General features: G+C 41.2%; 1 protein-coding gene across 1 annotated transcript in view; it reads right to left on the reverse strand.

The window, feature by feature from the left end:
• The window catches only part of cacna1eb (calcium channel, voltage-dependent, R type, alpha 1E subunit b), a gene marked incomplete at its 5' end in the record, with an annotated part of 250,899 nt that overhangs the window by 106,852 nt on the left and 126,003 nt on the right, over nucleotides 1-18,044 (reverse strand). The window contains 3 exons of the mRNA XM_079451973.1: nucleotides 93-160; nucleotides 255-322; nucleotides 476-593. Coding sequence (XP_079308099.1) covers nucleotides 93-160; nucleotides 255-322; nucleotides 476-593 — 254 coding nt within the window. The remainder of the gene's footprint in view (nucleotides 1-92; nucleotides 161-254; nucleotides 323-475; nucleotides 594-18,044) is intronic.

Consider the following 18,044-nt stretch of genomic DNA (forward strand, 5'->3'; position numbering starts at 1 on the left):
AATATGAGTTTTTCAAAGCTTCCTAATCTGCTTATTCATTTAAAAATGAGGCACATGTGTTTAAAGTAAGCCATATAGGACAAAAAACTTACTCAGAGAGGCCAAACTCTCTGCTTTTATAATGCTGATTGAAGAACTCTTCCTCCTCTTCTTCCTCCTCCTAACACAAACAGACTGTTAATATATCTTATAGCATTACCAATGATCTAGCATAAATGTATATTCACAATGTATATATGAACTACTTTACTTACTTTAGTTAGTTCCTGTGCATTGGCTAGATTATCCACAGCAATAGCCAAAAATACATTGAGCAATGTGTCTGTTCACATCACTGTTAAGAATGCATTGTTTGAAAAGATGATTTCACAATTGAATATTAACATGAGATAAATGAACTGGGAAAAAAACTAAATGAAAACCAAACACATAAACCTGTTAAATCATCTAAAACAAAGGGCACTAAAAAGGATACAGTTCCCAAACAAGGTTAGAACGATAAAGTAGATTGAGGACCACATTCCATACTGAACTCCTCCTTGGGAGCGTATACCATTGTACATCACCTCATTCCAGTCTTCTCCAGTAAGAATCTAATTAAGAAATTTAAAAAATCCATTAAAAATAGAAAACACAATAGTAACCACCGACCAAAACTACTTATCCTTACATATTTTTTCTCATGGAAGGAATTAAATATATATAAGAGCATTCAAAACTATTAAAAAAAAAGGCATGTCACCAATATTTTATTTACAAAAGTATGTTTAAAATCAAACAAAAGGTCTGGCACTTTTTGTTTTAGAAAAGCTTTATGCTGTGTGTCAAACGTCATCAGCATTGATATTTAATATATTTCACAACTATGCTGATAATCCCGAAAATGATTTATCAATTCTGAATTCCACTGTGATATAAATAATAAAAATATTAAAAAAAATGTAATAAGATTATAAAATATTTTGTTGTAGATTGATTACAACATTGTGGGCGCACAGTTGAATCAAGTTTCCAGTACGAACAGGCATGTCAGAGTTGGTAGACCATGTTAAGGAATGTGAAAATAGCAGAGATGGGAGTAAGTCACACATGGGCAAGTCACAAGCAAGTCTCAAGTCTTTACCTTCAAGTCTCAAGCAAGTCCAAGTCATTTTGTGTGGCAATCAAGCAAGTCAAGTCAAGTCATAGCTTTGGTCAAGCAAGTCAAGTCAAGTCATACAAAAGTTTCCATTTTTAAACAAGCTGAAGACAGTGGTTATGAACTGCACCCCGGGCGAGAACATCTTTCAGCATTAAAAATGTCATAATTGAGCGAATGACACTTAATGACAGTTGTCATAAGCATGCATAAAACCTTCATATTCATGACATGTGTGATGTAGCAAATAAATAGCAACGGTTATGTTCGTCATAGAAACTAGCTACAGATTGGAAAATTCTGTTTGCTCATTACGGGACCTTACGTTAACCCAACTGATGGAAATAAATAATAATAACTGAACTTGTAACAGTTTTGTTGCAAAGCACAATATTATGGTGAAATTAGATCTCGTGTTTGTTGACTTAAAACCAAATTTGATGTATAAGAGTTGTCGATTCTACCTGCCCTGCGCGGGCCTCGAACCGGCGCCTGTCCGAACGAGAGTCGGGCGCTCTAACCACTAGACTAAACAGAAGTGTCTATCTAGTAATCATAACACAGAGACAATTTGCCAATTCCCCACACAATGAATGAATGATAGATAATAGATCACCGGTTTGCGGCGGCCCAGAGTTTTTTTACTGCTCGTGCCGGTGCCGTTGTCAACGTTTTTGCTAGCATAATAATATAATACTTAGCTAGCTAGACAAGAACATGTTTCACGTTGCCATTTAACGTATTTTAGTCAAATTTCCTTCCTGTTAACTTAAAAGTATAATTGTCTCTGTCTGACTTCAACGTTACTTCTGACTAGCCACTATGGTTTAGCTAGCTAAAAAGATTAGGCAGACTTCATAATTTACCTTTCCTTGTGGGATTTGAAGTGTCTGATGAAATTCGACGTGGTGGTGGTTGTGTCGGAAATGTTTGCGCTGCAGACCTTACAAACTGCTGTTCGTTTCTTCTTTGCCTGTTCAGATGTGTAATCCTTATAGCCAAACTTTATTATTTTCGGTGCAGAGCCAGAGGGATCCATGGCATTTAGCCGTAGCCAGTCTCGTTTACTGCAGCTGTCTGTCGCATCACTTGGTAATCAACGGGTTCCCGCGCATGCAACAGCACCCAGTCAGATTTTCTCATCTGTATATGGATTTTCTAAAATCGTAAAGTTAACTCCCCCTCAATATCAGAAATAAACAGAAAATCAAGTCATTTCAAGTCATTTGACTCAAGTCTAAGTCAAGTCTCAAGTCATGAATATCAAGTCAAAGTCAAGTCGAGTCTTTTATGAATGTTCATCAAGCAAGTCTCAAGTCCTAAAATTTGCGACTCGAGTCTAACTCGAGTCAAGTCATGTGACTCGAGTCCCCCATGTCTGGAAAATAGACCAGGTATTCTAGATCTATTGACTATGTCTCCCACCGGTAAATCAAAACTTTAACCATAGTCTGTGTTCCTCCCACTCAACTGTTATTAATGTTTCTGCTTCCAAATATATAGAGACTGTATCTGTCCCCCGAATAATACTACAAAATAATAATTTTGGCAAAAGTCAGAGAAAAAATCTGATCGTGATTAAACCTGAAGACAATGTAATAAACAACCAAAACCAATTCATAAAGTTCGGCTTACTTAATATTAGATCACTAAATTCAAAGGCCGTTATTGTAAATGAAATTATCACGGACAACAGCTTTGATATACATTGTCTTACCGAAACCTGGCTTAAACCAAATGATTATTTCAGTCTAAATGAGTGTACCCCACCAAGCTACTGTTATATGCATGAGCCACGTCCGGTTGGTTGAGGTGGTGGTGTCGCAACAATCTTTAGAGACTTTCTTACTGTAACTCAGAGAACAGAACAGAAATATAAATAATTTCACGTGCTTGCGCTGAACATAACTGGTCCAAACAAAAGTAAAAAACCATATAGACCCCCTGGTCCCTGCACTGATTTTCTAAAAGAGTTTGCGGACCTCTTATCGGACCTATTGGTTAAAGTTGATAAAATACTAATTGTCGGAGATATTAATGTCCATGTAGATAGCGCTGACAAAACACTAGCAGGGGCATTTACAAAACTACTACAATCTTTTGGAGTAATATAAAAAAATCAAAGGACCCACTAATCGATTTAATCATACACTAGACTTGATTATATCTCACGAAGCCGATCTTACCAATATAGATATTATGCCTCAAAGCAACAATGTCACCAATCACTATCTTATAACATGTACAATGCGCACTGCAGGAATCGGCCAGTTAACTCGTTATCAACAGGGTAGAACAATTACCTCGACTACTAAAGATAGTTTAGCAAAGATCTTGCCAGATCTGACTCCGTTAATAACCATACTGTAATGGAAATTGTCTATCCTTGCTTCATGACGTGTCTATCTTTGTTTTTCATTCCTGTTATTCTATCCTTGCTTCATGAAGTGTTTATCTTTGTTTTTGGAGGTGTTTATCATGCCCTCGAGCAAAGGCCAAGATGTTCTGTTTGGGATAAGGGCCATCACTTCTCATAAACCACCTCGGGATTCTTGCTGGAGGGCAAAGGGAGGGGGTGTAACATTTGAATACTACATAAACTCTGTGTGCAGGAGGAAAGAGCGCATTTTCTCTCCACCATTTCATTGCTTATGATGCAGATTAAACGAAAATAAAATTCTTTGCAAAGAACCTCATGCCTCTCTGTGCATTGCGTTTGTCTGGGCTGACTCACCTAGTTTAAGGATTAAGACAATTCCACGACAATACCAATATATACAGAATCGCTCGATAACATGACCAGCAAATTGGGCACTATTTTCTCTAATACATTAGAAGCTGTTGCACCTATGAAAAAAACATAGCACCATGGTACAATAGCACCACGCGCGCCCTTAAAAGAGAAATGCGTTAACTGGAGCGCAAATGGAAACAAACCCAGTTAGAGGGCTTTAAAATCTCTCAGAAAGAGAGTGCAAACTGTTATAGAAAGGCATTAAAAGCAGCAAAGTCTGAGCACCTCCGTAACCTGATAGAAACAAACAAAAACAATCCAACACAGTTGCTAGATTAACAAAGAAACAGACATCATCTGACCAGGATATCCCGCCACACCTTGGTAGCAATGAATTCATTAAAATTTTTACAGAGAAAATCTTAAACATACAAGACAAAATAGTAAAAACTCAACCTCCAAGTCTGTCCTATGAATTAGTACCAACTATCGCCCCAAAAGAAAGGCTACAGTGTTTTTCACTTATAAAACAGGAAGATTTAATTAAATTTATAGCAACATCTAAACCTACAACTGGCTTATTAGACCCCATACCAACTAAATTATTAAAAGATTACCTGATTACCTTGCTCTCCAGACTCTCTGATTGGACGTGCGAGTAAACGTGCTTCACCTCTCCCCTCTAATACAACACGGAATCAGGTTGTTGTATCACTTAACTTGCACTTCTTTCATATTAGTGTATTTTATTCATAGCATACATTGTTAATTATCACTGTCGTTGCTAACCTCTCCTGGTTATTTACTTGAAAATCTTAAACCAAAACACTCAGCGCCGTTAGCATAGCACAAGCGTGCTAGCGGGCTTTCTGTTTACACTGCTAAATATCATCTCGCCTTCTAGCTGTCTTGTGTGCTAACGGTTTCTCTCTAAAGCGTATATACTAAGATTCATCGAGCAACCTTGGTAAGTTGGAATTACTCTTCAAACCCGGTGAGTTATGGCTTCTTCTCTTATTATTGTCACTTGCACCTCATGTCAAATGTTTAGCTTAGCCTTCTCTGTCAGCGGCGAGGGCTTTACATGCGATAAATGCAGGGAAATAGCTAGGCTGACAGAGAAGATCACAGTATTAGAGTCTCGCATCCAATCTTTATCTGAGGATAGTAAGAATGTAAGGAGCTTAGAAAACACTTTGGATGCGAGCAATATTAGCGCGCACAGTTCGGTACCTGTTGAACAACCCCCGCAGCTGGGAAACTTTGTGACTGTAAGACGGCGTAGTCGCAGGTCAAAACATCACTCAAACGTTCCGACTACAGTCTCAAACAGGTTTGCCCCGCTCAGCGACGCACCGACTGAGAAACCTGCTGAAAGTGCCCTAGTTATCGGTGATTCTATTGTTCGGAACGTTAACATAGAAGCACCAGCCACCATAGTCAAATGTTTACCGGGAGCCAGAGCGCCTGACATCAAGTCAAATTTAAATGTGCTGGCTAAGGCTAATCGTAAATTCAGTAAGATTGTTATTCACGTCGGCACAAATGATGTTCGACTCCATCAATCGGAGATCACTAGAGATAATATTAAAGAGGTGTGTGAGCTCGCAAGCACGATGTCAGAAACTGTAATATTCTCTGGCCCCCTCCCCACTTATCGTGGTGATGAGATACATAGCAGAGTATCATCACTAAATGGTTGGTTGTCTGAGTGGTGCCTGCAGAATGATATTGTTTTTATAAATAACTGGAAAAGTTTTGAGGGCAGACCTGACCTGTTGAAAAGTGATGGTCTCCATCCCTCCTGGGCTGGAGCTTCTCTACTCTCTAGAAATATGGCACATAGTCTTAATGCTAAAACTTGACTCACTGGGGCCCAGGTCAGGGAGCAGACTGAATGGCTTAACCAACGGTCTGCTTGCCGTCTCACGTTGCAGAACACACATAATACACAACATGCGATAATACTTTCTCCCAAACATCATAAAATAGAGACTGTGTCTGTCCCCCGGATAAGTAAACATAAAATAAAGCGTAAACCTCTCAAAGGTAATTTAGTTAACGTTAAACTAACTAAACATGAACATAATACAGATAATCAACTGTTACGACTCGGATTGCTAAATATTAGATCTCTCTCTAATAAAGCACTTTTTGTTAATGATATGATAACAGATCATAAAATAGACATGCTCTGTCTCACAGAAACATGGCTAAAGCCAGATGATTATATTGCGTTAAATGAGTCTGTCCCCCAAGATTATTATTATAAACACGAGCCTCGCCTAAAAGGCAGAGGGGGAGGTGTTGCTGCACTTTACCGTAACTCTTTTAGCATTTCCCAGAAGTCTAATCCTAAATACAATTCTTTTGAAGTCATGGTACTTGATGCATCAATACCTAATACTAAGGACAAAACATCTTTAAAATTTATTCTGGCTATTGTATATAGGCCTCCAGGGCACCACACAGATTTTATTAAAGAATTTGGTGGGTTCTTATCAGAACTAGTACTGTCTGCAGACAGAGTCCTTGTTGCTGGGGACTTTAACATTCATGTAGATAATGATACAGATGCTTTAGGAATGGCTTTTAAAGACACTCTTAACTCCATGGGCGTTAGTCAACATGTGTCAGGACCTACTCACCTTCGTAATCATACTTTAGATTTAATTTTGTCTTACGGTATAAACGTGGTCGATGTTAAAATCCTTCAGCAGAGCGAAGACATCTCAGATCATTATCTGGTATCATGCTTGCTTCAATACCCAATGGTGGCAAATCAAACTCCAAGTTACAAATATTGTAGAACAATAACTTCGACTACAAAAGGTGCGTTTCTTGATAATTTGCCTGAATTGTCTCAAATCTCTAGCATGAGTAATAACGTTGAAGATCTTGACTTTACCATTGAAAATATTAATGCCACCTTCTCGGAAACGCTAGACATAGTTGCTCCCTTGCGCTTAAAGAAGATTAAAAAAGACAGACCGGAAAAATGAACACACTCAGGCTCTAAAGAAAGCGGCACGAAAAATGGAGCGCAACTTTAAGAAGACTAAATTAGAGGTATTTCGTACTGCCTGGAAGGATAGTACAAAAAAATACAGGAAAGCCCTAAAAACGTCTCGATCCGCCTACATTTCATCATTAATAGAAGAAAACCAAAATAACCCTAGGTTTTTATTTGATACAGTGGCTAAATTAACCAAAAATAAATCGTCAGCGACTTCTGATGCTGTATACCAGCATAGCAGTGATGATTTTATGAACTATTTCACAAATAAAATCCAAGATATTCGGGAGAAAATTATAACTATGCAACCAGATGCGAAACCCGCTGAACATATGACTAACTACAGCACCCCTAAGGAGAAATTATGTTTATTTTCTACTATAGATCACGATGAACTATCGAAAATTATTAGATCATCTAAATCGACTACATGCATGCTAGACCCTATACCTACAAATCTTCTGAAAGAGATGCTCCCAGAAATTATAGATCCTCTACTTAGCATTATTAACTCATCTCTGACATTAGGACATGTGCCTAAAGCATATAAGGTGGCTGTTATAAGGCCCCTTGTCAAAAAACCCCATTTGGACCCTGGAGAACTAGTTAACTACAGACCTATTTCGAATCTACCTTTCTTATCTAAAGTTCTGGAAAAAGTAGTCTCAATTCTAATATGCTCCTTCCTCCAAAGGAATGAGATTAATGAAGATTTCCAGTCTGGATTTAGAGCACATCACAGTACAGAGACTGCTCTGATTAGAGTTACAAATGATCTGCTTATGGCGTCTGACCGAGGTTGTATCTCCTTATTGGTGCTGCTAGATCTTAATGCTGCATTCGACACCATTGACCACAGCATGCTCCTACATAGACTCGAAAATGATGTCGGTATTAAGGAAATAGCTTTGAAATGGCTTAGATCTTATTTATGCGACCGTTTCCAATATGTAAAAATAAACAATGAGGTATCACGCAAATCGCAAGTCCAGTACGGTGTACCACAGGGCTCAGTACTAGGGCCTATGCTCTTCGCATTATACATGTTACCCCTAGGAGATAAAATAAAGCGACACGGAATAAGCTTTCACTGCTATGCTGATGATACGCAACTTTATATTTCCTCGAAGCCTCACGAAACACAGCAATTCCATCGAATAGTGGAATGCATAGTCGATATAAAAAAGTGGATGAGTAGCAATTTTTTATTACTGAACTCGGACAAAACTGAGGTGTTACTTATCAGACCAAAAACCGCCCTACGTAACAACCAAGAATACTGCTTAACTATTGATGGATGTTCCATAAAACCCTCATCTTCAGCTAAGAATCTTGGCTTTATATTGGATAGTACTCTGTCATTTGAGAACCAGGTCGCCAACACCTGTAAGATTGCGTTTTTCCATCTTAAAAATATATCTAAATTACGTCATATGCTGTCATCATCAGATGCGGAGAAGCTTATACATGCCTTTATGACATCAAGACTAGATTACTGTAATGCACTATTAGGTGGTTGCCCTGCAGGCCTATTACAAAAACTCCAACTGGTCCAAAATGCGGCAGCTCGAGTTCTTACACGTACAAAAAAGTATGAGCATATTAGCCCGGTTCTGTCAACCTTGCACTGGTTACCTATAAAGCATCGCATAAATTTTAAAATCTTGCTTATTACCTATAAAGCCTTGCATGGTTTAGCTCCTCACTACTTGAGAGAACTTCTTACGTATTATAGTCCATCACGTGCACTACGCTCTCAGGCGTCAGGTCAGTTGGTAATACCTAGAATTTCAAAATCAAGTGCAGGCGGCAGATCCTTTTCTTATCTAGCGCCTAAACTTTGGAACAGTCTTCCCTGCACTGTCCGGGAGGCAGACACACTCTGTCAGTTTAAATCTAGACTAAAGACGCATCTTTTTAATCTTGCATACACTACATTATCATAATATATGTATTTCAAAGATCTAGGCTGCACTAGTTAGATCAACCGGAACCAGGGACACTTCCAATAACAACTGATGCATCTGTTGCATCAAAGAGTGCAGAACAGTACTCTACTCTCAGCCAGTCTTGTCTCATTGTTCCAAGGTTACAAGAGCGGAGCGGGCAGGGCGCAATCCATTCCTAGACCTGACAAATGCTGGACGAAGGAAGTGACGTCCCTACAAAACTTCAGCCACTATTAGATTATTAACGATAATTTTAAATCTAATTTTTTTTATTTTTGCCTTATTGTGCAAGCACTGTTGAGCTTGTGCAGAGGCTGCAGTTTTTGCCAGAGGGGAACTGGAATCCCCTGGTTAGGCCTGGTTTCCCTCCGAGGTTTTTTTTCTCCTCCAATGGAGTTTTGGGTTCCTCGCCACCGTTTGCATACTGTTTTGCACTGTTTTGCCTGGCCGGGGGGGCTGCTAGAATTTGGTAGTCTTATTTAATTAACACTGCATATAGGAATTTATTGTGTGTCTGATATTTGACCTGTGTTTTGAATTCCATAACCTTTTATGTTTTACTTAGTCATTTTTTCTCGTACAGCTGCTTTGTAACAATGAAAATTGTAAAAAGGGCTATATAAATAAAGCTGACTTGACTTGAAAAGAGATACTACCCTTTGCAATTGAGCCCATTTATAACATTATCAACTCGTTAATTAATCTAGGCCATGTCCAAGGACTCTTTAAGATGGCCGTCATTAAGCCTCTTATCAAGAAACCTTTCAAATCTCCCTTGCCTTTCAAAAATACTAGAAAAAGTAGTGTCCACTCAGTTATGCTCTTACTTACATAATAATGACATAAATGAAAAATTTCAGTCAGGCTTTAGAACGCATCATAGCAATGAAACTGCGATCGTTAAAATTACAAACGACCTGCTTATAGCATCAGATAAAGGTAACTTCTCAACGCAATGCTCTTACCACTGAGCTACAGGAAAACATTTTATTCCATATACATGCTTTATCCATATATATGCTGCCCCTTGGAAACATTATTAGAAAACATGTAATTAGCTTCCACTGTTATGCAGATGATACCCAGCTATATATCTCATCAAGACCAGATGATTCCTTCCAGCTATCCAAATTAGCAGAGTGCATCGAATATATAAAACATTGGATGATTTCCTTCTTTTAAATTCTAATAAAACTGAAATATTACTTATCGGACCAAAAACACGTAAATCGAATATTTCGAATTATAACCTGCAAATTGAAGGATATACTGTTACCCCAACAATTACAGTAAGATATCTAGGCTTTATATTAGACAGCAACCTGTCATTTCGAAATCACATCTCATATGTCACAAAAACAGGCTTTTTCCACCTTAGAAATGTTGCCAAATTACGAAATATTCTATGTGTTGCTGACGCAGAGAAGCTTATTTATGCATTTGTGACCTCAAGACTTGACTACTGTAATGCACTACTTAGTGGCTGTCCTGCATCATCAATAAACAAACTACAGTTAGTTCAGAATGCAGCTGCCAGAGTTCTAACCAGGTCCAGAAAGTACGATCACATAACCCCAATGTTATCAACCCTTCACTGGCTACCCATTAAGTATCGTATTGACTTTAAAGTTATTCTAATCACTTATAAAGCCTTAAACGGTTAAGCCCCACCTATCTAACAGAGCTTCTATCACACTACAACCCATCACGCTCTCCAAGATCTCAAAACTCAGGCTAACACCTAGATTAACTAAATCCATCAAAGGGGGTCGAGCTTTCTCATACGTAGCACCTAAACTCTGGAATCGCCTTCCCGACGAGTAAAGACACATCTTTTCAGCCAAGCATTCACTTAATGTAAATATGCTAAATAAACGACCAGGAGACTGCATTTATTAGATATTATTTACTAGAATAATTTAACTTGTTATACTAACACCGTGCAATGTGTTTTACCTCTTTTGTGTTTTTCGTTTTTTTCTTATTTTTCCCTGTAAAGCTGCTTTGGAACAATGCACATTGTGAAAAGCGCTATATAAATACAATTTAATTGAACTATTATTCATCTCTGCACTTATAGGGCCAGTTTCCGGGACAGGGCTTAAGGCTAGTCCCAGACTAACTGAAATGTTAGTGTGTGTCTGTAACGAAAATAATTTACACTGGCATGTCTTAAAATATATCAGTGTGATTGTTTTGTCTCAAGATGCACACCAGAGATGTTTTTTGTAAACATAACTTAAATATCCTAATTTAACTATATTAACTTAAAACTGGAAACACGTTCAACAGCCATCCCATTAATGTGGATGGGGTTGTGTGTGTCTCCTTTCGCCTTCCTGAAGTCCACGATGATCTCCTTTGTCTTGGAGGTGTTAAGGAGCAGGTTGTTGTCTGAGCACCATGTGGCCAGGTGCTGGACCTCCTCCCTGTATGCAGTCTCATCGTTGTTGCTGATGAGACCAATCACTGTTGTATCGTCTGCAAACTTGATGAAGGAGTTAGATCCGTTCACAGGCCTGCAGTCGAGTGTGAAAAGGGAGTAGAGAAAGGGGCTCAGTACGCAGCCCTGTGGTACACCAATGTTGAGGGTGGTGGTGGTGGAGCAGATGGGGCCTAACCTAACAAGCTGAGGCCTGTTCGTCAGGAAGTCCATAATCCAATTGCAGGTAGGGTTGTTGATGCCTAGGTTTCCAAGTTTGACGATTAGCTTGGAAGGGATGACGGTATTGAAAGCGGAACTGAAGTCTACGAACAGCATACATGCATAAGTGTCCTTATTGCCCAGATGTGTGAGCACAGCGTGCAGCACCATGGACACTGCATCATCTGTGCTCCTATTGTAGCGATAGGCAAATTGGTATGGGTCCCGTGTGGGTTGTAGAGAGTCCTTTAGGTGTGCCAGGACCAGCCGCTCAAAGCACTTCATGACAATGGGTGTGAGTGCTACAGGGCAGTAGTCGTTCAGGCACATCGGGTTAGAATGTTTTGGGATGGGCACAATGGAGGTGGATTTAAAACATGCTGGAACCACTGCTTGGGCGAGGGACAGGTTGAAGATGTCCGTGAAGACCACAGCGAGCTGTTCTGAACATGCCCGGAGTACGCGACCAGGGATGCCATCTGGGCCAGCAGCCTTGCGCGCGTTGATCCAACTTAGTGCATTGTGAACATCAGTGGAGTTAAATGTGATGATTGGATGGTCAGCAGAGGGTGTGAGCTTGGTAGCTGTTTCCTTATTGTCTCTCTCAAAGCGAGCATCTGTGGCTATGGGGGTGGAGTGGTTGGGTTTGTAATCACTGATGGCCTGGATGCCCTGCCACATGCGTCGAGGGTCAGAATTGGAGAAATGCTCCTCTAGCTTCAGCTTATAGCAGTGCTTGGCCTTTTTGATGCCCCTCTTCAGATTTGCCCTAGAAGTACTATAGGCCTGTGCATCTTCCGATCGGAAGGCAGTGTTACGTGCTTTCAACAGGAGGCGCACTTCCTTGTTCATCCATGGCTTCTGATTAGGGTACGTGGTGATCTGCTTCTGGGTTGTGACACTATCAATGGTGGAATTTATGTAGTCCAATACAGAGGAGGTGTAACTGTTGATGTCCATGTGAGAGCCAGTGGTGGCCTGAGAAGCAAACAGACTAGTGTGTGTTGTAGCCCGCTAACTCAATAGCGTTGTCCGGTATACCGCTGTGTAGCCATGTTTCCGTGAAGATTATGACATTGCAGCTCAAAAGTCTTTTTCTGTTGATGATGCAGAGTCTAATCTTATCCATTTTGTTCACTAATGATCGAACATTAGCAAGGAAAATGCTGGGTAAAGAGAGCCGGTGTGGTGTTAGCTTTAGCCTAGCTCTTAGCCCTCCGCGCTTCCCCCGCCTTTGTTTACGATCTCGACACCGCCGACGAGCACTTCCGCCCGGCCGTGTGAGGTGCGTAGCATCGGATGTTCTGACGATCTCAGGGACGAGTTGAATGTTGCTGATGCAACTTCCGGACATGGGTAAACTGATATCCAAAAGCTCCTGCCGGGTGTACGATGTAAATGCACAACTGTTCTGGACGAACAGACCCGAGATGAGCAAGAAATACACTATATAAATGCTAAAACTGGAGAGACGCTGAGCCTTGCGATGTTCACGCGCCGCCATCTTGGTCTTATTTTTAATTTATACTGTGGAACATCAGCTTGCCTTCTAGTTTGTCTTGTGTGCTAACCGTTCTTCTATTTAAGCGTATATACTATGATTTATTGAGCAACCTTGGTAAGTCTGAATTACTTTTCAGACCCGGTGAGTTATGGCTTCTCCTCTAATAATTGTTACTTGCACCTCATGTCATATGTTTATCTTAGAGGCTTTTACATGGGGAAATTGCAGGGAAATAGTTAGGCTGACAGAGAAGATCTTAGAATTAGTTCAGTCAAGTCAACTTTATTTATATAGCACTTTTTACATTTTTCATTGTCACAATGCAGCTGTACAAGAACACATTGACTATAAGCAAAACATATAAGGTTATGCAAGTCAAAACACAGGTCAAAGACAGACTATAAATTCCTATATGCAGTGTTAATTGAATGAAACTATAAAATTTGAGTAAGTCGCTTTAGACAAAGGGTCTGCTTTATGACTAAATGTCAATGTAAATCCAAACCTGAATAAAACCACTGATCTAGTCAAAGTGACTGAATCTCCTGAGCTTAGCAGGAGACCACCCTGGGGACATCTGGACGCCTGACAGCACACTCAATCTCAGAAATGAGGACAGCCAGGAAAAGCTGGCAAAACGCTCTTCAGTCCTATAGATGAAAATAGGGGAGTTAATGCTAATAACTCCTCCTTGTTGGCTGATTTGTCACTGTTACTGATCTGGCTAATCACTGTGGTGTCATATGAATACTTGATGAAGATGTTGGATTAATGAAGAGGAACACAGTCATGTGTGAACAGAGAGTAGAGTAATGGGCTCAATATGCAGTCCTTTGGAACACCAATATTTAGGATGAGGGTTGAAGACATTGTGATTGCATTGTGACACAGTGATTGCCCGAACTTACAGTCTAAGGCTGGGTAAACAAAAAGTCCAGAATTCAGCTGCATACGGATGAGAAGATACCAAGATCACTAAACTTAGTGGAAAGTTTAGTGGAGATGACTGTGTTAAATGTGGAGCTGAAATCAACAGATTGAAGAGCAGTGGAAACAGCATGCTCTATTGACCTGTTTGGACGGTGATTCAGAACCAATTTCTCAAAGCACTTATGCATAGGCATACAGTAGGTATAATAGTCATAGACTTCAGAGATGTTTGAACTGTGGCTTGAGCCAGTGAAAGGCTGAAAATGTCAGTGAAGACCTGTGTAACAAAACGGTTTGGACAGAACCCAGATGCAGGCAGATGAAGGGTTAATCAGAAAACATAAACCAAAAAACAAAGCAAGCAAACACTTCCCACGAGGGGGACAAAACAAAACAAGGTCTTTAGAAAAGTTAAAATAATAAATTCACAAACTGTCAACAGGAACCAGGGAATCCAACAACGGGAGAAACCATATACAGAAGGAGACTACCGTGGGCGCAAGACATCTAGTGTTGATAACAAACACAAACAATGTACCAAACACCGAACAGAGGGAAACTGGGACTATATAAAGGGAGACACTAACGAGGTGTAACAGTCCATGGTGGGGGTGTGTGGAGTCACATTTAAGCTTGCACACACTTTCCAGAACATACTGGTCTGACTTTATAACTGTGGAGCTCACACTGTATAAAGAGGAAGCGCAGTTTGCGTTGTATAAAGTCTTGTGTCTGCGCAGCCAGCAAAGGCTGATGTAAAACTTGTAAAATAAATGTGTGTGCGAAAATACTTTCTTGGTTGATCCGCTCGTTGTCGAGAGGCAATCCAGCTGCTGTAATTTTTTTTACATCTGATAATAAACTTCACGTATTGTTGTGAAAATTATCTCTTCGATTCCTCAAATTTTTGAACATGCAGGGCTGAATTAAAAGTCCAACATTGTATAAAAAGACGCCTGTCTGCACAGCCCACATTCTATTAGGAAACCTAATTTTATATTTTTTTATTGAATATTATGCTGGCCCACTGGTTCACAACACAACAACATTTTAAAAGCAAATGTAAGTTCACAACGCAATCAAGTCACAACACAACGGAAATGCTCCCGGCAACTAGGGGGCACTTTCGGCATGAAAAATGCCAGGTAGGAGGTGCACGTTTTGCTGGGTGTTTTTAATGTCGTTTCTGGTAGCCTAAATTAGTTGTGTTTTTGGAAGGCAAGTGTGTTCAGCTGTGGAAAAACTGAATGTCAATGGCAGAAAATCTCAAAAGAATAAATTAGACTTGTTATACAGCGCTTTTGAATGCTTGATTTTGATGGCTAGTCATGACATTCTACACCAGACTTGCTGATCTGTGGAGTTGCTGCGCAGCTACTTCTCTCGCAGTGAAAATGTTTTGTCTCTGGGCGGCCCTTCAAGGTCACTAACCTGCCTGGAGTTTATGTATATTTTAAATATGCAGTACATTTTTGTGCACCGCCTGCAAACTGCCTCCCATGTTCCCAAAACAAACTTGTAGCCAATCAGTTGTTCGGTGCACAGTGCACATGACGGACATTAGTCCAGCCGAGCGTTGACGAAAGCAATAAATGGGAGCAGGGGTATGTTTGTTTTGTTGATTTGAACATCAACAACTGCTAAGAGAAATCGGACACTCCGCCTTTAAGTGTGTTGAGTCCAGTCTTAAGTCCTATTGGCACAGGATTAGTATTATCTGGGGACCAGATCAGGTGCCCGTCTGTACAAGACTTTGGAGATTATTGTATGCATCGTGGCACTTCCCAGGCCAGCCAATGTCGAAAAAAAGGAAGCTGTAAGTGCAAGTCCTTGAAAAAAAACACTGTACCATCCTTTCCTGTTATAGTAGTCAGTGGGATAGCTTTCTGGGGCAATTATTGGGATGTGCGTGTAATACAAAGCACCAGTACACATGGGAAATCCTATTTTCCTCTCAAATGCTGTGATGATGGCTTGGACTTCAGGGACAGTTTTTGGCCTATTCACAAAAACCCTCCTCAGTTTTCTTAGTGCCTCACACACTTCCCCTGAAAATGTTATAAACTACAGGTCAGTGAGCTTATAACCCTGTCATGTTTGATATCTAAATGCTTGTCTCTTCCTTCCTTAAAGAATTGAATTTTATACCATACTTGGTTTATCTTAGTCTACGTCTAATACAGCGTCAAAACTTTCAGGCGACCATAAATGCAAATGAGCTAGTGAGCCAGACAAAAAACATGTTTTCGCGCCCAAATCAGCTCGCTACATTGGATCGCCCACCCTACAGGGGCGTGAGGCCGTCAGGGTTAAAACATCTGGGCACAGGAAGAAAGTCGCTCGTTCATGTTCATTTATTCCCTTGAGGCCTGTCTCTTCCCTGGAGGGGCCAATCCGATTCTCAGGAAGAATCCAGCGGACTCACCCACTCGCTTGAAACTCATCAGGACTATAAAACCTTCTTCATCGCGCACCAGAACTTGTCCCAGCACACCAAAAAGTCCAATGCAAGTATCTGATCTATTTCTGTCAGGTCCCGGGTTTGATCTCCCTTCATGTTCTCTCTCACCTTTCCATGTGCACAGCTGATGCAGCTTGGCAATCAGCTGAGCGGCTCAGCACACACAGCTGTTTCTTATCGCTCTCATTATTTTCCTCCCTTTATATTCCTCTCTGTTTCTCTCCTTCGTTGCTGTTGCGTTGTATTAACTACCTCACTCTAGCCTCTTGCCTTGTTGGACTATTTATGCTAACCTTGCTCTCTTCTGGTTATAGTTTTTGCACTGGATTATTGTTTTGGACTGGGCTGCCGCTTAGATCCGGATTCTCTCTGTTAGTCTGCCCCGGTTTGGATTACGAGTTTTGCCTTTTCCCTCTGGACTCTGTTTGCACCTCGACCGACCCTTGCCTGTTGTGCTTCCTCTTTTGGATTACCCCTTCTGACTCTGATTGCACCTCGACTGACCACCTGCCTGCCTGACCTTGCATCTGCTTTGCCCTGAACCATCTGAAGCTCTGCTTCTTGTCTTGCTTTGTGATTAAAACATTATTATTTGAATCTGCATTTGAGTCCTTGCCTTCTGTGCCTGACAGAACGCAACAGCCAGTAATGGATTCAGCGGATTCATCTCCTTTTCGTTCGATGCTGGAGAGACAAGGGGTCTTGTTGGGCCATCACCAAGAAGGCTTAGTCGCTACCCAGCAGACACTTGAGACGTTGTCCCACCAGGTAGCTGACCTCACGAACCGGATGGAGCGTTTCCAACTTTCTGAGCCCCCTGTCGTCCCCGCCAGCTCTGAGAGAGCCCACGAACCCCGCATAAACAACCCTCTTCCATTTGACGGTGAGCCTACCTTATGCAGAGCCTTCATTTTTCAGTGTGAAGTTGTTTTTTCTCTTCAACCGATCACCTACGGCTCACAGAGATCTAGGGTGGTGTTTGTCATTTCACTCCTGTCTGGTTGTGCCCGCGATTGGGGCGCGGCGTGGTGGACAGCCCACTCCGGTGCTCAGCTCAACTTTGATGACTTCAAGGAGGAAATGATTAAGGTCTTCGATCGCTCTGTGTTCGGGAAAGAAGCTTCCAGACACCTAGCAGCTCTCCGACAGGGGAATCGATCCATAGCAGACTACGCCATCAAATTTCGCACTCTGGCGGAGACCAGCCAGTGGAATCTGGAGGCACTTTCTGCACGTTTTCTTGAGGGGTGGTCAGTGACATTAAAGATGAGATTTATGCTCGTGACCCTCCAGGGCGGTTAGATGATCTCATAGCCCTGGCTATTCGTCTCAACGCCAGGATGGAACTGCGACGCCAGGTTAGGACCTCAACCAGAGCTTTACTCACATTTCCGTCTCCCAAGTCCCCTGCGGTGGCTTTCACCAATAACACTGATGCTTCAGAGCCCATGCAGCAAGGTAGGCTGCGCCTTCCGGCCAAGGAGAAGCTTTGTCGGCTAAATGAAGGACTGTGTCTCTATTGCGGGGGCCAAGGTCATCAGGCTTCTACTTGCCCACTAAAAGCCAAGGCTCGCCGGTAGATAGGGAGATCCTGGCGAGCAGTACTTCAGTCTCCCCCTCCAGCTGCTCTCGCACTCTTCTTCCGGTAACACTCAGTTTTAGCGGCTC

The sequence above is a fragment of the Barbatula barbatula genome (assembly GCF_947034865.1).
Source record: "Barbatula barbatula genome assembly, chromosome: 3".
Taxonomy (NCBI): Eukaryota; Metazoa; Chordata; class Actinopteri; order Cypriniformes; family Nemacheilidae; genus Barbatula; species Barbatula barbatula.